The sequence below is a fragment of the Lontra canadensis genome, unplaced genomic scaffold, assembly GCF_010015895.1.
Source record: "Lontra canadensis isolate GAN:19392208 unplaced genomic scaffold, GSC_riverotter_1.0 scaffold27, whole genome shotgun sequence".
Lineage (NCBI taxonomy): Eukaryota > Metazoa > Chordata > Mammalia > Carnivora > Mustelidae > Lontra > Lontra canadensis.
In genome coordinates, this window is record NW_022631021.1 from 3,734,551 (window position 1) to 3,760,185 (window position 25,635).

The 25,635-nt window shown below is 41.4% G+C and overlaps 1 protein-coding gene across 4 annotated transcripts in view; it reads right to left on the minus strand.

Moving 5' to 3' along the window:
- The window catches only part of KCNQ5 (potassium voltage-gated channel subfamily Q member 5), a 523,469-nt gene that overhangs the window by 46,053 nt on the left and 451,781 nt on the right, over positions 1-25,635 (minus strand). For 2 of the 4 annotated variants that reach the window (XM_032864363.1, XM_032864366.1), the window contains exons 9-11: positions 22,582-22,608; positions 17,762-17,818; positions 13,851-14,071 (exon numbers count right to left, since the gene is read on the minus strand). In XM_032864363.1, coding sequence (XP_032720254.1) covers positions 13,851-14,071; positions 17,762-17,818; positions 22,582-22,608 — 305 coding nt within the window. The remainder of the gene's footprint in view (positions 1-13,850; positions 14,072-17,761; positions 17,819-22,581; positions 22,609-25,635) is intronic. The other 2 variants (XM_032864364.1, XM_032864365.1) reach the window with 2 other exon arrangements.

Consider the following 25,635-nt stretch of genomic DNA (forward strand, 5'->3'; position numbering starts at 1 on the left):
GACACGCCTGACAGCATCATCTCAGACAGCCTCCTCATTCAGGAAAATAACTGAACTAGGTCAAATTACAAGAGATTGAGACTTAGACAGACGGTACTTTACCGGAGGGAGGAACATTCTGAATCAATGACAGAGTGACTTAAAAAAATGTATTTAATCCTATCTCCAAAAGGATGAGATCTGTCTTCTTTGAATCATATTCAGAAACACCTGACCTCAATAAAGGCAGTCATGGTTGACAATGGGCCGACAAACCGCAGAACGACACATTTGCATTATTCATTAATCCAATCTGTTGGGGAATTCAAAATAGATATGGTAATTTTTTTCCCTCAACTTTCAATTCTTATTAGGTAAGCAGTGATATTGTCAGGAAATGCCAAGGTGTAAACCTTTGGATACCTCTTGGGTGAGGTTGGCCAGAGATAGCAATGTTTGAGCGTTGCTTTAAAAAAAAAAAAAAGGGGAATTGCTGGTGCATTACCTTAACTGACACTTGAAGGGATGGGGAGAGTACGCCTTGGATGCAGTGACAAAGGCACATGGCTTGGGAAGATTTGCCATATTAACTGAAACAGAGGACAATAAATCATTTGACTAACACTAAACTTATATCTGATTTATATCGTGTTTCATTCATTCATTTATTGGTGATGTGACCTATGTGAAAGAAAACATGCTGAGCAGCATGGTAGAACATACGAAGAGTGACGGAATGACATCTAAATGCGATTTCCAATCTGAGCTTGGGCATTTAGACCGACCTACACAGGCAAGTTATTTACCTTTTCTAGGTCTTGATTTCCTTATCTGAAAAATGGCTGTGTGGGCATGCAATGAACCAAGAGAAAATGCCTCGTCAATGCCTGGCACATATTACGTGCTAACAATGTTGGTTTCCTTCCCTTCCCTTCTTAGGCTCTAGGCGTGCAGGGAACTACAGGAAGGAATACCAATGGAACCATACACCAACATAGTGGTTCAGGAACCAACAGCATACTGTAAAGACTTAAAGTGAATAAGCTACCAGTGACTAGGACACTAGGTTGCCATACTGCCCTTAATACTTATAGCTCCTCCCCTTAAGAGGTGGGGCCTCTTTCTCTACCCCTGGCATCTGGGCTGACCTTGTGATTTTGCCCGAGAGTTTAGCCTGACCCACCGTAGGCCTTGCGGGTTGGTCTTGCACTGTTCTCCAGAGCTCACCACCACTCTGAACCAGCCCAACCTGCTGGAGGCTGAGAGACCACATGGAGCAGAGATGAGTCAGCCCAGCTGAGGCCTCCTCAGGCCAGTCAGCGCCCCCAGGCAACCCAGTAGCTGATCACAGATGCACCAGAGAGTCCAGCCAAGAACGGAAGTACTGCCTGACAGAAATGCCTCCTAAATAAATGGTTGCTGTTTTGAGCCACTGAATCTGGGGGGAGGGAATAGTTTTGCTGTAACAGATAATGTATACAAATGTAAAAAGACATGAGGTTATGACATTTTTCAACCAAAACACAAAATCATGGGAACACAGGTTCAAAACAATTTGGGAAAGATTAGTCACCGACTCCAGCAGAATGATGTGGTACACCAGTTGCTGTTGCCTTAGATTAATGAAAAATGCAAATTTCTCACCAGCGGGAATTAAGGGTTTCATGTGCAAATGAATCTTTGTAACTGGAGGTACAGAGATTAATTTTCCCCAGGCAATACTCCTGTGAGCTTTCTATATTTTCGGAGTCCAGGAACTGTTGTTAATGCTTGTACATGGCAACAGAGGAAAAAGATGGCAAGAGAAGAAAAGCTGGGGAAAATTAGACATTGAAAATAAAATAAAAGGAATTCGGAACAATGTAGTGAGTTTCACACTGCCGACAGCACAAAGGAAGCCTGGCTAGCTCGTCTCGTTCCTGTGTTAGTTGTCTATTGCAGAGAAAGCACCCTGGCCTTCCTCTAACCTTTTATTTTCTTCTTTACCAACTGGAGCACCCCATGAAAGCGATTAAATACAATTTTAAAATTGTGTCATATTGGTTTCTCTTTGTGGAACAGACAACTAAGTGTTGCCTTTGAAGGAAATAATTTGAGATATACGAATGAAAAATCACCATGCAGCGTAAAAATGCTTCTCTTAAATATGGGCTAAATTCTGTGATTTGTGTAATGGCTAACTTGGTGCTTATTTTGTGCGAATTTCAGAGGTCACCCACGGGTTATTTCTGAAAAGTGTGAAGTCTGCCAAGTAAGGAGGATGCCTTTTGTGCCCCCCAGGTGCCAGTTAGTACTGTAAAGGGTGGGGCTGGGCAGTAAGCTTTACAGGCAGCTGATAAGTTCTCTGACGTGGGACTCATCATGTCTACTCATTTGGTCCCTTTGGTGCCCAGGAAAATGCCAACCCTGAGAAGCGGCCCCCCAAGCACCTGTTGACTTGACTTGAAATATGCCAGTTAAAGGCATATCCAAATTCTGTGAATGTTCCACTGAGGAGCACACACAGACACCTCCTAGGATAGGTGGGGCACACTTGACCTGCTTCTTGGGAAATGAAGGGCGGAAGCTCACCGTGAGAAGGGAAGTCAAGGAGCGGGACTGCTGAGAGGGAAGAAGCCATGGGAAACACTTTTCATCACAGAAAGATGAGACCAGGGTCAGGACAGAAAATGAGTCCCTGGCATCCCTTAGCCAATCTACTTCCCCCACCCATCCCCCCAGTCTTCCACCTTTTTAGTTTGGAATTGCCAGGATGAAAGGTTAAGGGAAAAGCCAGAATAGCAACTATGGAAATCTGGGTTTGGAAGAAAGTTTCTTTGGGGTTTTCCAGCTCAATCTTCTGAAGAACCTAGAAACCCCTGAATGTCGATCATCCAAGTTCGGTTTGAAGGTTGCCAGTGATAGACTCCACTCCATCAGTGTGAGGTCTCTAACTGCTAGCCTCCAAGTTATTGACGGAAAAACTGGTATTGCACACTTGGTTCTGATTCTGCCCTTTGAAGTGACCAAGAGCATCTCTTCAGCCTCTCAAAGCTGTTGCTGATGCTTCGCACGTTCTAAAAGAATGAATGCTGGAATAGATGTTAGAACACTGCGGTTTGGCTACTGACCAGCTAGTTCCCTGCTTCCTCATTTTCTTTTTCTTTTTTTTTTTTTGTCACACTAATCGAATGCTCAATATTTTGTTAGTATCACTTTTTCCAAGGTTGCACTAAGAATGGAATCTAATAGTCTAGTTATATGTGATTGAGGTTAAGGGTCAGGACATGACTGGTTGCGTGTGTGTGTGTGTGTGTGTGTGTGTGTGTGTGTGTGTTTGAGAATAATACATAGGACACTGGACATGAAAGGTTTAGTCTAGGGGTCACAAACCCAAGTGACTTCAGAGGCAGGAAGGTAATGGAAACATGTAAGAGATGGGGAGCTGGTGGTTGGAATTCCTAGAAAGACAAGAGGGAGTGGTGGGTTCTGCAACTTGAAAGACATATCCAAGTTAAAAACATTTATGGTAGCTGGCCACTAAGAGAGTTGCCAATGACCCTCCCTCCTTCTGTACTGCACCAGGGTTAGGCTGTATGACCACTAGCATAAGGAAGCGATGGTACATCACTTCTGAGGTTGGAAAAGACTGCAGCTTCTGTCTTGGGTACTCTCTCCTTCTCTTGAGCATCTATTCTATGTTGAATTATTAGCTTTGGGGGAGCCAGAGGACATTCAGGCTACCTATGGAGTGGCTGATGTGAGGAAATGAGGTCCACCAGCAAATGCTCGATTGAGCCTGGAAATAGATTCTCTCCCAGTTGAGCCTTAAGATGACTTTTATGGCTAACAAAACCTTGACTGCAACCCTATGAGAGAATGAGCCAGAGTCAGCCATCCAAGCTGCTGCTGGGTTCCTGATTGTAGAAAGTGAGATTATGAGTCTCTTGCCACATTTGCGGCAAATTGTTATGTATCAGTAGATGAGTAATACAGCATTCCAATTCACTTTAAAGCACCGATGTACACACACACACACACACACACACACACACACACACACTTTGATGTGTTGGTGAAACAGAATTTAGAACCCTGGTTTACAACCCCAGGTTTCTCAGTGAGACCTGGATCTGTGGACGTCCAAAGAAATACGGTTTAAGGTTGTACTCGTAGGTCATTTGGCAGCTTAGTTTCTGCTGGAAGCAAGGAGTTGGGATTCATTCAAAGCCTATATCTTAAGCAGGAAGTTATTTCCCTCACCAATAGGAACCAAATATGATTTTCCCTAGCACTATAGGATGACAATAAACATTGGGGGCAGAACCTAGAGAAATCTGGACAGAAATTCTGTCCTATAACACAAAGAGTACTTGGATTAGAATAGAAAGCCAAGAGGAACTTCTGTCCATTCCAAATAGAAACACATTTCTTCAGTAATTAAAAACCAGGGGTGCCTGGGTGGCTCAGTGGGTTAAGCCTCTGCCTTCGGCTCAGGTCATGATCTCAGGGTCCTGGGATTAAGCCCCGCATCGGGCTCTCCGCTCAGCAGGTAGCCTGCTTCCTCCCGCTCCTGCCTGCCTGTCTGCCTACTTGTGATCCCTCTCACTCTGTCAAATAAATAAATAAAATCTTTAAAAAACAAACAAACAAACCAGAAACAGGTGTTTCACGAAAAGTATTGGAAAAAGCAACTCTTACCAGAAATATGATAACTATAGGCATGCTCACTTTATTGCACTTAGCAGATATTGCTTTTTATTTATTTATTTTTTTAACTCATGGAGGGTTCAAGACTTCCATAGAGGAAGTAACTGCAGATGTGGTGGAAACAGCAAGAGAACTAGAACTAGAAGTGGAGCCCGAAGATGGGATGCAATCGCTGCAATCTGTTGATCAGACTTGATCAGAAGAGGAGCTGCTTCTTATGGATGAGTAAAGAGAGTAGTTTCTTGAGAAGGAATCTCCAGGTGGAGATGCTGTGAAGACTGCTGAAATGATGACAAAGGATTTAGAGCATGGCATAAACATAGTGGATAAAAGCAGCATCCGCGTTTGAGAGGACTGGCTGCAATTTTGAAAGAAAGTTCTGCTGTGGACAAAATGCCACCAAACAGCTTCTCATGCTACAGAAAAATCATCTGTGAAAGTCAGAGTCAACTGATGCGGCAGACTTCACTGTCGTCTTATTTAAGTATTTGCCCCAGCCTCCCCCACCGTCAGTAGCCACCACCTTGATCAGTCAGCAGTCATCAACATGGAGCAAGATCTCCCACCAGCAAGATTATAATTCGCTGAAAGATCAGATGATGATTCACGTTTTATAAGCAATGAAATATTTTTTAGGGGCACCTGGGTGTCTCAGTGGGTTAAAGCCTCTGCCTTTGGCTCAGGTCATGATCCCAGGGTCCTGGGATTGAGCCCCGCATCCGGCTCTCTGCTCAGCTGGGAGCCTGCTTCCTCCTCTCTCTCTGTCTGCCTCTCTGCCTACTTGTGATCTCTGTCTGTCAAATAAATAAATAAATAAAAACTTAAAAAAAAAGAAATATTTTTAAATTAAGGTATGCATACTATTTTTTTAGACATAATACTTTTGAACACTTAATAGACTGCAGTACAGTGTAAATATAACTTTCATATGCACTGGGAAACCAAAAATTTCCTTTGACTCTCTTTATGGTGCTATTTGCTTTATGGGGGTGGTCTGGTACCCAACCTGCCATATCTCTGAGGTGTGCCTGGACTGAGTCACTTAGAATCTATGATCAGAGATTGAGAGGTCTCCCCCTGCCCTCCAACACCCCCCCCATAGTGATAGGAACACTGGAATAAAGAAGCAGATCTTAGGGGGACAGGAACAATATAGGACACCCCGGAGAGGACCAAAATGTGTCTCTGAATGAAGAATAATGGACCAAATGGATAATGAACCTGAACAACTAAAGGAAAAAGAAACCTATGGACCAGAATTGAGGAACTTTCTCCAGGTAATGTTTTCATCAACTCCTTAGCGGAGAAGGACCGAATGTGTGTTTCAGAATCCTACTGACTCCCCTTGGTAGACTTTTGCTTAGAAGGATGCTAACAGTGAAGTTGGGCATACAGGGAGCTATGTTCTGTCGTGAAAGAAACACCTCAGGTTTTGTTACAGGCAGAGCTCAGGGGAGTGGGCATGTTTCTCAGTCAGGATACCCTGTCAGGGATGTGGACAAACAGGTTAAACTGAAGCCCTACCAGAACCACCCCCTTGACAAGAATTGTTTCTGTCAACACAAGGCAGAGTCATGATCAGGTAATTTCAGAAAGTGCCAGGAAGCATCATATTTTGTGGAAAATTATAATCAAAGCTTGGCTGAAGCTGGGCCATCAATATGGAAAATCAGAAAAAAATGCTAAGTGCCATGCAATGCTTGGCATTTTGTGGAGACACTGAAAATGTCAACTGGGGAGACTGAGAAAAACACGAGGGAAGAAGATGCCATTGGAAAATAAGTGTAAAAGAGGATTAGTAGATGATGAAAGGTCCGTGTGCATGGATTAGTTGAATATGAAATCTTGATAGTGCATAATTTATACCGCTTGGAAAAAAATATCCCATTGTCGGCACAGAAGTCTGTTAGTTCAGGGTGTTGTCCAAACCACTGTACTAAAATGCTTTTTTGTCAGTATTCTTGATGATCTTATGCTGATAATCTCCAGCAAGTTTTAGGAGACTGGTGGGTCTGGGACCTGGAAGACAGAGGTTAAAGGAGAGAGGAAGGGGGTGGATGGACTTACTAACTTTAAGGTAACTTCTGTCACCTCATGCTTTGTGTTTCCGCTCTTTTGCTATCTTTAGGTGAGACCCTATTAGTTATTATGAGCCTGAAAGGGAAGAAGGAGTCTCCAAGGAAGACACCTGAGGAGGTGGTGAGGAAGGCAACTGTTCCCTGTTTCCCTCGGTAGGGGTGGTGACCGGAAATGCACCAGCTGATTGTGTGTGGGGAGGGATTAAATGATCTAAATGGGAATTCATTTATCTTTCCCTAGATTTTCCTTTACCCATTTTGTCCTTCTTTTGAAATTTAAGGAGTTAGTCCAGTCTGTGCTCACTGTCTCATGGAAATTATGTGATAAAAGAAAGGACAAAAAAAAAAAAGATTTCTAAATCTGGCTCATATGTTTAAAAAGCATAGACACTTAGAAGAACAGAAATGACATGTAGACAGAATGTTTGGGAGAAAACATGTTTAAGGGCATTCGTTCTCTTCACCATCACAAAGTAGAAAAGTTCGTTTGGCTGTATCCAACACTGCTCGATGTTGCTTTCCTAATAGCCGATTCCCGAACATAAATCCTAAAATTTATCCAGTTACGATCTCCGTCTCCCCTGCTTGAGGGGCTTCAGGGAAGTCTGGCCCCTGACTGCCAATGCTCATTCTCCTTGCCAAGGTTCACTTCAGGCACGAGACCCCCTTCTACAAACGAAGATGCAAATGGACAGTTTTCCTCACTTCAGCAAGAGATGGCAACACAAGATGGTTCCCTTTCTGCCTCTCAAAGTGTTGTGCCTCATAAGATGGTTGGAGCTGCTGCAGCCATCTCACTCCCAGCCAGAAGAGGAGATGGGCACACGGATGGGCAGAGTCAAAAGGTGATCCAAGAGAAGCATGGAGAAGTCAAGTCAGGATCCCAATGTTTCATGGCCAGGAGCTGTCCTACCTCTGAATCTCTTTTTAGGCGGTAAGATACACTTATTGTTGAAGGTATTTGAATCTGCTTCTTTTGTGTCCTGCAGCCAAATGCATCCTAACTGGTACACAGGCTGAGGGAAGAAAGGAACGTGGAAGAGAAGTGAAGAGAGAAGAGGTATCAGCAGTGTCTAGAACAAGGGACTTGGTCACCAGGGAGACCCCCCGCCCCGACCACTGCAAATTATTCCATATCTTCAGCTCATCCAGCCTCTGCTCGGGTGAACCCCATATACCTCCTGCACCCAGGGTCATGTCAGTCTTTCTTGTAAATACCTGGGGAGGATGTGCCTCCCACAGCAACCAGCATGAACCCTCAGGATTGTTCAGCAGAATCGGTATGTTCCCCTGAAACAGAAGCAATGTCGAACAGGTTAAAAACCCGTAGCTATGTGGGACACGTCTCTGTCAAGATTATTGTACTCTTTGAGTGTGGTTCTGAAAGGCATTCCCAAGGACAGGAGGGTCCAGCAAGTGTAGCCCTCCTCAACTTCAAACTGGTCACCAGAAATCTGGACTTTCCCGTCTCTACTGTAGTTTCACTCTTGTGGATTTTGGCTGCTTGGTATTCCTTTAACTTGAGTCTGTCAGTTTCCATTCGGTTGTCTGTTGTCCATCTCCTGACACACCCTTTTGCATCTTGAAACCGACCTCACATGACCTCACCATTTGCCTTCCTCCCAGGGTAAACAGACACAGATCAGCATGTCTATTATCTCAAGGCTCTGCCCAGATACTGACCAAAACAGAGAGGATCATCTAAAGGCCATTTCCTCAATTTGCCTCATCTTCCACCTCTGGTAGTCTTTGAAGATGATATAGTTCAGAGGTTTGGCAGTGGGGCTGGGAGAAAGACGGAATGGAATAGTGGCAATGTCAAATGGTTTCTATAGGAAGGAGACTGACCAACTGAAAATGGAAGAGTGAAAGTGGGTGAGGGGTGGGTGGCAGGGAAAAAGAGGAAACGAAAGAAAGATATGACATTAGGGAGCATTTCAATGAATGTGTCTGAAGGCAATGCTGTGAAATTAGGTTGAGTGGGTGTATATTGTGGCTTTCTTGTATCTGTTAGTCTTAGGTAAGTTACTCAGCTTTAGGTCTCAATTTTCTCAACCATAAAATGGGGATAATAATGAAACTATTTCATAGGGGTACTGGAAAAATTGAATGAAATGAGAGAACTAAAGCACTGGAACATTGCCTGCCACAGAGAAGGATCCAGTAAATGTTACTTTTATCATTATTATTGTATATGTTGAGAGGAAAAATATCATTTCTATCCTATCTAATTTTTTAAAAATTTATTTTAAAAATAAAAATTGCAGGGAATCTCGGTGGCTCAGTTGGTTAAGTGTCTGAATTTGGCTCAGGTCATGATCCTGGGATCCTAGGGTCAAGCCCCACATAGAGATCCCTGCTGGGGTGGGGGAGCCTGCTTTTCTGTCTGCCCCTCCCCCAACTCGATCTCACTCTCTCTCTTTCAAATAAATAAATAAAATCTTAAAAAAAAACTGGGTATGTTTGAAGTGTACAACATGATGACCTGATAGACATACAGAGTGAAATGAAATTGTGGTATAATTATATAAAAGAATATTATTCATCCTTAAAAAAGAACAACATCCCATTTGCAACAAAATGGATAAACCTGGAGGACATTATGCTAAGTGAAATAAGCCAGACACAGAAAGGAAAAAACCTGCCTGACTGCACTTGTATGTGGAATCTAAAAAAAGTCATATCCTATCTACTTTTAAAAATTATATGAAGAGGCTTATTTACTATTGGTTGACCAATGGAAAATTTCTCTCTCTTATTACTGGATTTATAAACTAAAAATACTATTCATACCATTCCGGTCAAAAGAAATTTGTTATGGCAATACCACAGCAGTCCCTTACCGTTCACTTTCTTCCTTTTGCCATCTGTTAATTTCTGGCTTCAACATCTGCCTATTACTTTCTACTTCTCTGTGTACATGAATGTAGACTATTGGAAGATAGTTATGCCCCTTTTAAGTGTCATATGTAAATTACACAAACAATTATAGTCAAGAAAGTCCAACATGCAATGTTTAATAGCTTTTGTAATAGTTATTAAATTATAAAAATAATGCCATCTGTAGTAAAGGGTATCAGATTTGGCAGGAATTATTAAAGCTTATGGATTAACCCTAAATTTCCTTTGTTTTTCTATGATCGTGTCTTTTATTTTCTGAATGTGACTTAGTTATTAACTCAATATATTTTCTGGATGTAACTTTGTTATTAAACTCAAAGGCCAATTAGTCTTTTCATTATTCTTTTTGCTATTCATCCACTCTCTTTGAGCTGTTCATGGGCAATGAAATGCCTAAAAAGGGGGACCTGGATGGCTCAGTGGGTTAAAGCCTCTGTCTTCAGCTCAGGTTATGATCCCAGACTCCTGGGATGGAGCCCTGCATCAGGCTCTCTGCTCAGCGGGGAGCCAGCTTCCCTCTCTCTCTCTCTGCCTGCCTCTCTGCCTACTTGTGATTTCTGTTGTCAAATAAATAAACAAAATCTTAAAAAAAATGCCTAAAATATCTACAGGAAGGAGAGAAGTAGAAGAAAAGAGCCCCAGAAGTGAATGAGCAAATAGATCTGGAATAATTGGGAGCTGGCTGTGGTGCTATGTATTATTTTCTACGGGTAGTAAGTGGTTTGTAGACATACTTAAAACCAGAAGGGGCAGTATAAAGAAAAATGTGTAATTGAAGTCTACATTTATTTGATAGCTACTTTACTTGTTTTTTTTTCCCTCTAAAAAGAAACTTCCATTTTCCCAAGTCCTAGCATTGAGTTAACTCAGGGATAAAGATTCTGGACTATTGGATAAAATGAAGAGTCAGGAGTCATGATCTCCTGCAGGTGGGCAGCCGACAAAGCTACCTTGGCAGAACAGCAATCAGACCTCCTGTCACTTGGGGGATCTCAGAACCAATTGAGATGGGCATCAACCAGGGAAAAGCAATTCCTTTCTAACCAAACAGAACTGCACTTGTATGAAATGATGTAGAAAATGGATGGCAGGAGACCTTTCCGATTTGTTACTTGTTAAAGAATAGGACTTCTGTTTCTATCCGTCTGACCTCTGAGACATCTTTGCAGTAACTGAAATACCGGGATGGATAGCGCCGACGTTAGCAGTCTTTGAAAAGTGCTTTCCCTCTGGTGGAATATACAAGTAGAATTCACTTTCCATATTCAGAATTCAGATCCTATTGATCTTTTATTTAGATGTGCTCAGCCAGCCTTAAGGACCTCACAGTACAAAGTCGAGTATTTTTTGAAGCCCCTATTGGGAGAGTATGGACCCACCGTGGGTCATGTATGCATTTCTAGCACAGTGTGAATCCAGGGTTAGGTTTGAAGATAAGGGCACAACACCCCGGCTTGCCCAGGGATGCTATGATGTATGTGAGCAGGAGCTCTGTTACAGGCTGAATTATGTCCCACCAAAATTCCTATGTTGAAGTCCTAAACCCTAGTACCTTGGAATGTAACTCTGTTTGGAGATAGGGTCTTTAAGGACACAATTAAGTTAAAATGAGCTGATTAGGGTGTGCTATAATCCAATATCATTGTTGTCTTATAAGAAAAAGAAATCTGGGGCACCTGGGTGGCTTAGTAAGTTAAGCATCTGCCTTTGGCTCAGGGCATGATCCCAGCGTCCTGGGATCAAGTCCTGTATCTGGCTCCCTGCTCAGCAGGGGAGTCCGCTTTTCTCTCCCTTTGCTTCTTTCCAGGCTTGTGCACACTCTCACTCTCTCTCTTTCTCTCAAATAGAAAAATTAAACCTTTTAAAAAAAGAAGACGAAATCTGGACACAGCTGTGCATGGAGGGAAGATGAAGTGAAGACAGAGGGAGAAGGTAGCCATTAAATGCCAAGGAGATTCTTGGACTTCTAGCCTCCAGAACCGTGAGAAAATAAATTTCTGTTGTTTATGCTACCCTAGCTGTGCTACTTTGTTATGGCAACCCTAGAGCCCAATACAGCTCTATTTGCGGTATGTTCAACTTCATTAGACAATCCATGTCTACACTCAACAGAGGCTAAGCACTAAGACAGGGCAGTCCTTCTACCTCTTGGCAGAGGAGAGTGTATGGGGGGAATCACCCTAAGGAGAGGGGTGTTAGACCAAAGGTCCCTAGAATTGGGGAAGGGGAGGGTATTGGGTGAAAAGAAGGTCCAATTTTTTAATAGAAAATCATCCTTTGTTTTCTTTTGCAGAAGCTTTACATGTTCATTGTAGAAATAATAGGAAATACAGACAAAATGAAGAAAGAAAGTATAACCATGACCTCATCACTTGGAGGTAATTGTTCATATATTGCTATAAATATTTCCAGACTTTTTCCGGTAAGTACATGAATTTACACACACGCACACACACACAGCAAAAGGGAACAATTTATTTTTTATGCTCACCTTTTCATGTCAATAATTTTTGATTTGTAGCACCATTTCTAATGTCTGATATTGTTTTATTATATTGATTATATCTTAGAAGTGGAATCGGTGGGTGGGATGTGTCCAGGCTTAGGCTTTTGATATATGTTGCCAAATCGCCTTCCAGAAATGATGCATCCATTTATATTCAGAAAGTCTATTTTGAGTGCAACATAAAGCCCTGTAATGGGTAACTCTTGACTCAGCTGTTCATGGGCTTTCGGCCAAATTCCTGAGCAGGCGAGTGTGGAAACCAGAGGACACTGAAAATCGGTGCCTCCAGTGACTCCAGACACTCAAAGGCTTGAAGGGGAGTGTCCAGGGTTGGTGGAGGAAGCATTTCCTACCTTAGCAGAGGGACAGGCGGAGGGAAGTCTGGCAGCGTCAGCCTGTCCTGCCGCTGAGATAGGAGCTGCCCGCTCCACCAGGAATGTGGTGCTCAGCAGCGAGACGTCCCCTTGGAGAGCACGGCATCCACGGAGTTGTGGAGAATGAAGAGGTGTGCAGAGGGGACTTGTGCTGCTCACCGGAGAGTGGGAGGGATAGCCCTGGGGATCTCTGAATGAGCTGGGAGGAACCCGTAGGCCGAGATTCCAGGGAGCCCGAGATCACAGAGATTATGACCCCTGGTTGTTAATTTTATCCCTCAGGCTTTCAGAGCCTGGGAAAATACAGGTTACACCAGGGAATGAGAACAGGAGGGCCGATAGCCTTTGCAGTTTTTATGCATTCATAGAAGATGCTATTTGACCTTGGTTCTTCCCCCAGTTTAAGAGATCCCAGAGGGGGACCCCTGGGTGGCTCAATGGGTTAAGCCTCTGCCTTCGGCTCAGGGCATGGTCTCAGGGTCCTGGAATCGAGCCCCGCATCGGGCTCTCTGCTTAGCAGGAAGCCTGCTTCCCCCTCTCTCTGCCTGCCTCTCTGCCTACTTGTGATCTCTGTCTCTTTCTCAAATACATAAATAAAATCGTAAAAAAAAAAAAAAGAGAGATCCCAGGGGGGCATACTTAAAAGGAAAACCAAGCTAATCTTATGTGAAAAAGAAACTGCTTTATAAACATGAAAATGATGTGGCACTCAATAAAATGTGTTAGCAAGTACACTTCTGAAACATTGTATGGCGAATAAAGTAGGTTGGCTGCTCTTGGGAGAAGAACTTGAATTCTACTTAGCATTAGGTAAGAACCTTCAACAGGAATCTCACTAAGGAAGATAAGCGGTGGTCTCTGATTTAGGGGTGGAGAGAGCATAGAGAAGGGAACAGCATCTTCACTGTTGTCCAGAAAGTTATTGTGACCCTTCTGACTGTGTTTCAAGTCATTCACAGACCACCTGGTCATCTTGGCTGGTCAGACATAACCTATCTGTGAGAAGGACAGTCGCGTTGAACTTGATAGGGACTTTGTCTGAGAAATAACAGCGTGTTGTAGATAAGAGTGAAGAAATAACCACATTTTGTTTGACTCCTTTGAAATGTAGATTTAGCTGCCAAAGTTGCTCCCAAAAGTAAACTTATGTTCTGTACATTTGCCCAAGGCACTGAATAAATTTCCAATAAAACCAACAAACAATTCCTTCCTTGGGGTTGTTTTCTTCTATCTTCAATTGGTACCATGGAGAATTAATTACTTCATAATCTCGCTCACGATAGCCTATCCAATTAAACACAGTTATGGAAAAACAGGGCTTACCGTCTATCACCGGTTTGGGCTGAGAACTTTTGAGGCGCAGCGAGGGCCGGAAGCGGGTTCGGTCGTTGAAGCTCCAACTCTTCTGCACTTTGGTGGGGCTGCCCTCGGCGGTGATGTCGGTGCTCGGGGACCTCCTGTCACCTACGGACGCTTGTCTGCTCTTAATACTCTGGCCCCTCGGGCTAGCCATGCGTACTCGCTCCTTAAAACTTAGCTTCTGACTGTGGACAACAGAGGCATGATTATTCCATTTCAAGCAATTTCTTCCACTCCACTTGGGTAAATACTTTGATGAGACCGTATACTCTATTTCAATAGACAACATGTTTTCAGCGAGTAGGAGCATAGCAATATAGTCTTCCCTTATTGAAAACCGGAGCTTTATTTAATCTGTTTGCATTCGTTTGAACTTAGTCTCACTGTCTAGGTGGCACACCCTTTCCTGGATTCATCACAGAAAGAATCAACATCGGGTACGGTAGTTTGGACACAATTACACTGGACATAACCAAGAACTGGTTAGGTGTTTGCTTTAGAAACAGATTTCTAGCTTTGACCTTGACTTTGGATATTTAAAGAAAATAATTTTTTATTTGGGAGCATATCTCTTTGTAATTTCTGAGCATTTCTACAGGGATGACAGTTACGTACACACATATATCTATATTCTGCATGCATTTCATATTCCAGGCAAGATTATGATATCCATAAATTCATGCAATCTCCTAGCGGTTGGTAGTACTGCATACATAAGAGCAAACATACAACATTTAACACCCGTTTCTTTTATGCTTGCATTCATTCTTGTGAGACAAAAACCACACAATGTAGAACAGCCCCAACATATAATGAATGTGATGACTGATTAACGGAATGAGATGTTATGTTCACTAACACAATTTCCTGCTATTAAACAGGTTATTGATTTGCTGTGGCAGCTACCGGTGAATTATATTTGTTCCGACATTCAGTTCTCAGATGCCAGCGAGAACTAAAATGCCGTGGGTTGATAAAGGAAGCATTAACAACAACAACAAAACCCAAAGTGCATCTCCACGATTTCCTCCTCAAAAGATGCTGTGTGAGGTGGTGGGAAGGGTAGGTTGGAATCAAAGAGGCTTGGAGTTTGCAGTCCTCATCTCTAACATAAGGATGAAAATAGCAACACGGCTAAGGGATTTTTGTGGGAACCAAGTGGACTGTAAGAGGTGCTGTGTCCCCATTTTGTTTGTGTTCTTTTTGTGATTCATTTATAAAGCACTGTGTTGTTCATCAGAGAACGACACTGGTCCCTAGTGAGAGGCCCAGGCCACTTGGGGGTCTGAGGAAATGAAGGGTGAAGGGTCTAGGGTCTGAAGGCAGTACTTGGAGCAGCTGCTCTGAGAGGCCGAGACCCACATTCGTGCTGCAGCCTTCGTGGGGCATGAAGGAGGCAGTGTTCTCATGGACTCGGGTTATCTGAGACGAAGTGGAGCCCTGGTTTTTTCCACTTACCGCAACGTCCACTGTCCCCAGCTGCAGCATGCCAACAGCAAATGTGTTTAGTGGTTATGTGTTTTGTAGCTAACAAGAAACAGTAACATTTATTTTTCCATGCCTAGTTGCTTAACAAATGATATTCTAAAAAGACACCACATTTTATGTGTTTACATGAAAACAAATCAAATAATGAACTGTGGTGATCAGAAAGTCCTGGTAACAATAAACAAGTCGACCATGCCACGGACAGCTCCCCTCGGAAATGCAGATGTAGCTAAGCCCAGCACGACTAGCTGAAGGCACATGCAGAGAACAGGCTGGGCAGTTTTGTGATGGGGTCGGGTGGGTTCAAGGGTTCTTTAAAACAATCCCGTCAGTCAAAGGCTTTCTCTGCACCAGACGAATGCATGATTAAATGGTGGATCACATCAAACAACAGCAACAATAACATATAAAACTGCATCTTTTTATGCCGAGGCTGGGTTCTCCATGTCATCCCAAACCTTCAAATCATTTAAACAAATCCTCAAAGACATAAAAGGGATAGGGCCCAAAATGTCTACTCTTCTCAACCTTTTTATTTTATTTTTTTTAAATAGTAAAAATTTCACATCTCTCTTCAGTTTCAGCACATCTGTTCCATCATTTAAATTTATGATGATCGGAATCAGGAACATATGCTCAACTCTGCACCTTTATTTAGATTAACGAATGGCTGAAGTTTACATAGCCATCACTACAAATGTTCTCACTATATCTACTTGGTTACCTTTTCTGGAACTCACAGATGCTAATTACTACAGAAGGTTGGGTTTCATTAATATCAAATTACTTTCTTAATCTTTAACAACATATCTGTTTCTTATACCAACTAAGTGAAGAGGAAACTGATGAAAACATCATAAAACCATTTAATATGAAATTTTGTTTTTTCTTTTTTAAAATTTCAATTACTGAAAAAGTAAAAAAGTTGGAAATAAGTATCAGCATCAAACCCTCCATGGCTGATTGGCAATAATGAAATATTTAAAAACAATATTGCTCCTATGCAAATACTTTTTAAAAGTTGCCTCTGAAACGTTTTGATGCATCTTTAATAACTCATGGAAAGTGGAAATAATATTTTTCTCTGAATCTTAGTACTATTTAAAGTACTTAAAGTTGATATAAATGAGTTCTAGGTACCATGTCCCTTTTTGTCCTTCTTAACTGCATGAATATTTGCCAATGTCTAATATGAAAAGAATTATCAAAAATCATTTTAAAGTGAATCCAACATATTACATATGAAATTAGAAAAAAAAATAATGTTTTCACTCTCTCTTTTGACATAATTGTATCAAAGTTAAGAATAAAATCTTAACCCAGAATTTTTTAACCAGGCAAAATTTTGTTCTTCAAAACAAAGACCTGTTCTTACAAAAAAAGCTCACTTCTATTAGTTTTTCTGCTTCTTTTCCCCGTTTGGAAATCAACAGAACATCTTGATTAGATGACTGTTAAACTGATTAGATGGCTGTTATTGAAAATGCACACTGATTAAAAAGATAGACTCTTTACTGGTTCATTCAAGTTTTCATTACTTTCTTACTTTTTGTCATATTTATAAACACTTTTTTTTTTTTTTTAAGTAGGCTCCATGCCCAACGTGGGGCTTGAACCCATGACCCTGAGATTGAGAATCACATGCTCTGCCAGCCAGGCGCCCCCTATAAACATGATTTTTGAGAAAGATTCATGGAACAGTGTTTTTAGGAAGATTGTCAAAGATTATTCCTAGGAGACAAACAAGAAGGTCTCTTTCTGGAGAAAGTAACCCAAAGGGCATTGTAGTCATTGATCGCGGCATCTTTGAGTATGCAGTCCCACCTCCCCAGCTGAGGACTCGACGAGGGGGGACTGTGCAGGGGAATTCTTCCCCTCTAGGAACCAGATGGACAAGTCCCTCAAATGGCCCAGCATGCAGGCTACTACTGGATGTTCCCTGCCAGGGAACTGGGTGGCATTACGGTAACCCCACAGTAATCCTCCTGGATTTAGAACGCTGTAGTCCTTGTTAATACTTAATTAGGGTGTTAGCCCTTCACAGGATAAGCATTCTACAAATTCTCGCCTCAGGCACAATATGGCGACTGAGCCGTAACAATCCAGTGCGTGCAGCAGTTCAGCAGCTGTCCCACCACAAGGAGGCGCCAAGGGGCCGACAGCCAGGGCTGTGCGCGACCCTGCCTATTTAGCCCTGGGCTAGAGTATCAAAGCAGGCAACAGGCAACAAGGAAAATAACAAGCGGCTTGAAAACCTCATTCAAGAAGTCCTTAGGAAGAGTGAGTCTCTGAGCGGGGCTCAGGTAGGATGGCGGTAGACCCTGGTCATGCACCTGAGGTTAGTTGGCATTCTCAAATTTCATGTCAATAGCCGGGATGCTGGGTACCTCTGCTTCCGTGAGGTGTACATTCTGAAGAGCTTCTGCTTATTACTACAGAACTTACTAGGAGTGAGGGAGATAGAGCAGCACATTACTAAGCATTGCACCACCACGAAAGTGCTCAGGGATTTCTTTTTAGAACAACAAAGCCATTTGGCTTTATTGTTTTTCAGGTCAAAGTACACAGACTATTTAAGCAGTAAGTACTAACTACGTAGCTTAAGTGTGCTGCTTGGAGTATAATCAGTGCTCTTAATGGTGAGGTTGAAAGGACTGGATGTGAAGCAGGCATTAACAAACGATGGTAGCCTGTGTGTTAGCATCAGAGTCATGTGAAAATAAGAACATAAATATTTTAAAATATAGCAACCTTTGCAACCCAATGCAGTATAAACGAGGGACAAATAATTTCGGAACTTTGAAAAATAAATATTTATAGGAACCAATGAGTTGTTTGAAATATTAAAAAAGTTAAAAAAGTTCTTGATTTGCATAAAACACCTGTAGTTATAGTTAATATCAATAACTAATTGTCAGAATACATGCTTTAAAAAGTCAGAAGATTCTAAGTCACTAGCTTGTTAAAAGAAGAGTTTTTATTGTATGTCTTTTGATGTGTTTTTAAAAAGACTAAATCCTTTCCCTCTATCAATAAATGCGAACAGAAGGAGAAACCATTTTCAAAAGATTGTTTTTGAAACAATCTAACATTTTGCCCATAAGGACACAAGTTGATTATGCTGAAAAAAAAAAAAAATCTAGTCTTACTTGGTTTAACAACACATGCAGATCATTCTTTGCACACAGAAGAAAGAAAATGTAAATAGTGGAAAACAAACGCCCAAGAAATACAAGAACGCAGTCTTTTCTCTCTGCATTCTAGAGTTCTGTCTTAAGAACCACACATCTCAGAACCTAATAAAGCCAACCACGTAGGAGCAATTTGGACAAAGCACTCAGTGGATCACAGCAGAAGATGATAATGTAATTAAAAAGTATGTCATTTATGCTTTAACTTTTAAGACATGCATCTTTATAACACTCTCACAAGAACCTGTTCAAGCAACTTTAGATAGTCTAATAAGAAGTCTGACAGGGTTCTATTTAAAGCCTATAGACGGTGATCAGGGTAGCTTAACTGTGAAGCATGCACATAGCCAACAATTGTTGATTAAGGAGCCAGGGTAGGCAGAGGTAGTGAGATTTACAGATAATCCCTAAACTTCCGTTGGCATGATCTATTCTTGTAGCAATAAAAACCTAACATAGGTAGGAAGAAGTAAGAGTCTTTGTGGCGGTGCGTGCAAGATGGCTAAGTCAAGGAGGAAGGGAGAAGGACCTAAAAATCTCAAGGTGAGAATACTGGCTTAATTTGGTTAGATGGGTTTATAGGTGAATATTCTATTTTCTGAAAGTGACACTTTGTACCAAAACAGAGAAAAACCATCCGGTTTAAAAAAATGAGTTGGAGAAGATACTCAATGGGATAATTATTACACTAAAATCAATAAATTTCTTCACCACATATGAGATTAGAACTGTTTCAATGGGAAGATAGAGGAAAACAAATGAATCATTAAATGATGCTAAAGAAGTTGTGTTTATGGTCTAAGTAGAGGAAGAAAAGAGCAGGCTCAATTGAGACTAATAGTAATTTATACCTGACCCTGTACCAAAGACATCATTTTAATGTCTCAAAGAGACACTATTTCAACTGTTGTTCAGTTGAGCTTCTCTTGAGACTGATGGTTTATATTTTTAAAGAAAAATTTTGGACCTGTTGCAAATAATGCAAAAGCATCATGGAACTGGATGTCTTTCCCTAGCCCAAATTTGTTTAAACATACCCTAACCTCAGGGTAGAAAGACAAAACTCTCTCTAACCAGAAAATTCCAAAGATGGGAACCTAGTTAGCTATGGGGGTATATGAATGTGTGTGATGCCTCACTACATTTTGCAGTGAGAAAAGCCTCTCCAAGTATGGCCTGGTTATTCAGAGGAAAAAATGCCAGGGACCAGGAAAGAGTTACTGGCTACTGTACTAAACCCATCTACGCTTGAATTACTCCCAGTTCTTAACACAATGAAAAGCCATGACAAAAGATTTTAGGAGACTTCAGGCTCTGAGATATCCGGAAGATAGAGTTGGCTGAAGTTTATCTCTTCTTCTTATCTGAATCGCCATCACTATCGCAATGGCCCCAAACACAGTAAAGGGCTTTGCGCTTGGGTGGCGGTAATCAATCCATTTGAAATTGTGTCCAGGATTAACTAACAATAGCCTGGACCCAAACTTGCTCTCTTCCAAGAAACAATCCTCATTATAAATGCATTTTCCTTTGTGCATATTTTGCTTGAGTAAGGGCAAATTTGTTTTTCTTAAGATGGTACTGTTGCTACTGTTAATGTAATAGTCTTTCTGCATTCCTTATGCAGTATCATAAATTCCACTGCCTATGGAACCCAGCAAGGTGAAAGCTTAAGTCATGGTAAAATGGGAGCTTTGGCTTGTTTCTTCAGATTATTGAAGTGTTCTTATTACCTCATTGTCTTTTTGTATATTTCCTCTTTCCCGTTTTTATTGGTGTTTTCTCTTTCTACGTGAGCTACTTGAGGTCAGGGACATTTTATTACTCTATCCAAGAACTGTTTATTGAGCACATTCCCAGTCCTAGCTTTGCACAGGGAGATGTGATACATCACTGGGGGACAGAAGACCTACGTGTATGAAGTAGGACAATCAAGTAAGGCATGCATGCCAGATAAATGGTAATATAGGACATTTCATGGGGTTTTTGCCAAGTGTCCAATGACCCTAGAGAAGCAAGAAATGTCTGTGTAACATAACTTGGTGTTTCTGTGTATGTTCAAAACTACATGTGAGTCATTTTTGACACCCTTAGTCACAAGTATGTAGAATAAATTTTGATGTTTTAGCTATAAATGAACATCATGAAATGTAAAAAATTTGGTCGGTGGTCTTTTTGAATCGTGACAGCTGATTGGGATGTTCATTTTTGGAGTGAGGAACAGAAGCTCCATAGTTACACTTTAATTTTATCTTTGCTTCCTGCCTTGGTAACATTTGGAAAAAGTGCAATATCGTGTCAGCCCAAGGGGACCCCTCTCTCAGGACTGTCAAACCAGGTCACACTTCTGCAAAGAAACTCCACATGATTCACAGACTTCCCCTTTAGGTGTCAACAGCTCTGTTTTGGAGGATGAAACTAAGACAGGTGACCTTACTCTCAGGTAGCTATGGAGTTTGTGCCAGAGATAGTCTCTGCCTTTAGGATTTGGAGACAAATTACCCTTTGACACAATCTGTAAAGAGATAGCTTCTAAAAAAAGGCAAGCTTTTCAAATATCACCAAATAGACTAAATGGCTTATAATGGCTATGATTTATTTGTGTAACTCTTTTCAAGTAAAACAGAAGGATGGCGGGGTTTGCAGGGCATCTAGACAAAAGGACTAAATGGCCAGAATTGTAGAGATTGCCTCTTCTGGAGTTTATTCAAAGAATGTTCTCAGTCTAATGACCAGAACCTCTCTTTGGGCAGAAATATCTCTAAAGTAGAGATGATCAAATCTTTAGGCTACTAAAACTTTCTGGAAATATCACCCAGGAATATCTAGTGACCTTGGCTCTAACTCTTTGTCTGCCAAGTAAGAGAAGGGTTTTTAATGCCATCCCAGTGTAGGCTTACCTACTTCGAAGGAGTTTTGTGCACCCTGCCACATCTGTCTCTCATCATGGGTGAAATTAGATTCTGGCTTGTGAATCTTTTTAAGTGTTCATATAATGCAGAAATGGAGGACCCAGAACCTCATGATTCCAAGTGACCTTTTGAAACTGGTTTCAGTATGGTATGAATAGATTATAATTAATGTCTAGTATGACAATACAAAACTAGGGGACCTTCCCTGGACTCCCACTGGTCCCCACCCAGGGGCCAACTCTGCCCTGGTGGAATGCCTCTGTGTCCTCATTACTGAAACAAGTAGCAATGATAGAAATTTTTTTTTTCTTCTTCCCTTCCAGGCACCTGGGATTCTCCTGCTGGTTCTGCCTCTGCTACTCCTTACACCATCAGTGCCAAGATCTACCTGGTTCTGTCCTTTGGGGCTTTGCTCCCAAATCCAGACTCTTTCTGATACTCACTAACACAGAATAAAATGTTCTCTTTCACCTCCAATTCTTCCTGGTCTAACTCTCTGCTCTTTAGTCTGATAAGGCATTTCCTTGAAGGGCATGAAAGAATGGCCATAAATTATTTGGTGAAGTTTCTGGGAGGATTGTCTTCTTCCTAAAGGATAGGGCAGTGGTGGCGGGGGGAGGCTCTTCCTCTGAATCATGTTATTCAAGTAAACCAGTGCTTAATGAGCTGGAGATGTCACAGAGAGCTTGTTCTTACCTCCTGTACACAGTGTTCCTTTTGCCCAAAAAACCCATTTTCTTATTCTAAAAGGACCCTGATGAAGGGGAATATATCTTACAGTGTTTCCCAGAATTTGAATACTTCGGTAAGACTTCTGTCTGAGAAAAAGGGTACCAAGGAATAACCAAAGGCCATAATTATTATTTTTCCCCAAGAATTTTCCATACCCTGCCGATTATAAGAAGCAGTGAGTTAGGGAGACAATGATGCTTCCAAGGAGGGGGGGAAATCAATGAAACAGCAACCTTTGCAGGCAATCTTGTGAAAGGTCACTTTTAATCATCTTGTATTTGTTGATCAATATTACTCACATGAGATACATTTAAAACATCGGTTAGGCATCAGATTTATAAACAAACATGGAGCAGAAGAGAAATCACAAACCTGCTTGATGCTTCCCCTTGTTCTTTCCTTCAGGTGCGTGTAGGCAGAAGAGAAATGATGATAAACCAGTGAATACATTTACAGCACTTGATAACGGAGGATGGGGAATAAAGTACCTTAAGTAATTCTTTTCGAGCAAGATCCACAGAAGCAGTATTCCTTATACAAAGTGTACCCAACTTTCAAACATATATTCTTTGTGGCACAGACCTGAGCTGGCATTTTTACTTAGCAAGACCAACAGTGCCCACACGTAACCCAGAACTGTAGACCGCACGTTAGCTCAAGTAATCCATGGTTTAGAAAGCGGTTCTAATCTAACTGGCGTGAACAAGGACTCTTAGAAGGGTGCTGGGTACACTCTGGCTTCAATCACTTGTTGAAGAAGACTTTGTTTTCATATTGTATACAGTATGAATTCTCCTGGAGTAAATTAGGTGCCTGGGAAATCGATCACAACTGTCTGGGACTAGTGTTGGATGGTATTTTTAACAACCCATTTTAGCAAATTCAGGTCTGTGCAACACAGTGTAGGGTCCCTACTCTTTACAAATGAGCTGTGTGTCCTCAGACAAGCACCTCACTTTCTGGTAGGTCTTGATTTTCTTATGAATAAATTGAAGGGTCTGGATTAGAGCATATCTACATTCTGATTTCTGACACTATCACACGGCATCCTTGGAGCTTGATAATTCCCCACAGCTTCATAAAATATCAGACTCACTCCCTAAAAGAGCACATTTACCTGTGTTACATACTCTGCACAGCCTTCATTTTCTCTGAGAAGAAAATCAAGAAAAATGTGTTCCTTCTGTAAATCCCTCTCTTATTAAAGCTTTGAAATAGCAACTGCTAAGACCCTGAGAACCCATGGGAGACCGGCCAGACCAGAAGGGAGAGAGTCGGAAACTGCAGGATATCTCCCCAGCAGGACTGAGGGGTATGGCCTGTCCCCTCACCCTACCCTGTCTCCCCTGCACACCTGTCACACCTCTCTTCCATCCTATTCCCTGGAATGAGGTTGAGGAGTCCAAGTATCTCATTGTATCTCTAAAACTCCTGGGAATAAGAGCACGAGTTCATGATTAATGACAGTGATATCATTGATAGTGATGCTATAGATAATATGATCTCTTTCCTGACCACCTATTTGAAATTATAATCCCTAACATCCCCCCAATTCCTTCCCTACTTTACTGTTCTCTTTAGCGTACTCTATGACATTTATTTATTTATTTATTTATTTTCTCTTCCCAGTGTCCCTTGAATATATATTCCCTAAAGCCATTTTTTTTTCCCCCTTTCACTGCTACACTTCTAGTGCCTGGAACAGTGCCTTGCAAAATAACAGGTGCTTACTGAATAGTTATTTAATGAATGCACAAATGAATGAATGAATCATCTCTTCAGAAGTTCTTAAACTCTGAATGTTATACAAAATACACTGTATAAATAAAAAGAAGTTTTGTTCCATTTCTTATTACATCACTCTGCACTCAGTAAAGCCAGTTAATTATAAATGTAAAAATATCCCTCACAGATCTACAAACTTGATTAAAGCAAGTTCGCTTTCTAAAGCAAAGGTTCTGAACTTGGCTTCAAGGAGTCTGTGAATGCATTCAATTTGAAGGCAAAACTTTGATTTTTTTTTTTCTTTGCACTGAATTTTTTTTTTTTTTTTTTTTTTTTTTGTGGCTTAACAAAACCAAAAACAATAATAAAGATTAAGAACCACACAATTTGGAACCACAACAGGGAGAAATGTTAGGATATTCAGGTTCCCATGAACTTTGCCAGGGATGGCCGTGTCATTCAGGACAAGTACCTGGTATTCAGTAAATGGGGTTGAGACTCAGCAGTTAAAGGTGGGGGGGATGCTGGGAAAAGACAATGAGGAGGATGGCTGACAGCCAGGGTGGAACAACATGAATATATAAATTCCTTTCTTCCCCTCTCCAATTTCAGCGGAAATAAGAGAAATCATGAAGTAAAATAATAGTTTATGTACTGGAAGAATTTGACTTATTATTCAATAATTTTTCCAGGCCCCAGAATGACTTTAATGTAAAAACTTCAGGAAGCGGAAAGCCGAATTATCACATGATAATAGCCCACTCTCTTCTGTCACTCGAGAACCTTCTTTTTGTTTCTTCTACTAGTCTTCCTCTTACATATATACCTAGAAACCTTCATGAGTACAAGAAATGCAATTTCTGTACAATTCCCATTTCTGATTCATTACCCCCAAGGAATAGATTTTTTTTTTATTACCACAACTCTGAAGGAGTCTCATACTCCATAAAGGAAAGTAAACTCAATTTTAAGATCTACACGAAAAGAGACTTCTCATGCATGCCTTCATTTGACAGTATCCATGCTTCATTCCTTGCTAAGGTTCCATCCCTTCTGAAGACCTGGGGTTCTATGAATATCTCTATCACAGGTGCTGAGGAACTTTTGACCCCAACTTTTAGGAGACATGTCCTGTCAGAACTTAGAAGTTCTCTTGCTCACCTCTCGTCCTTCACTTTGTGGATGGGGCCCAGGGAGGATCAGGGAAGCAATGTAACAGATCCTGACAGTTAATGACAGATGTATGGCTTCCTAACAGCGTGTGCTCTGAAGCAGCACAAATCTCCTCTGAGACTTCAGTTCCAGGCAATAAGTCATGAAGGGTTCCCCAGCTGGTTTCTCTTCTGCATCAAGTAAGAAAGACGTTTCTCTGATTGAATCCCAGTAGTGGGATGCCTTGAATCCCATGAAGCCACTAGTAGGATTAAGGTTTTGTTGGACTATGAAGGGGAACAGCAGGTGTTCTAAAGTACTAAGTAAATAAGCACTTTGGTAACTTTTGAAGAACCTGAGGAAATGACCATTGCAATCAAGCCGGGTGACACACAGAAAGCCTTTCCCTTGGCTTACATGCTTTGGTTGTTTTGATGAAGATTTCTTTAATGAGACAGTGATTTTGATTAAGTATGTTCTGTTAGTTGAACTGGAGTCCAGGATTCCAGGACTAAGGATTTTTTTTTTTTTTAAAGTTAAAGATCATTG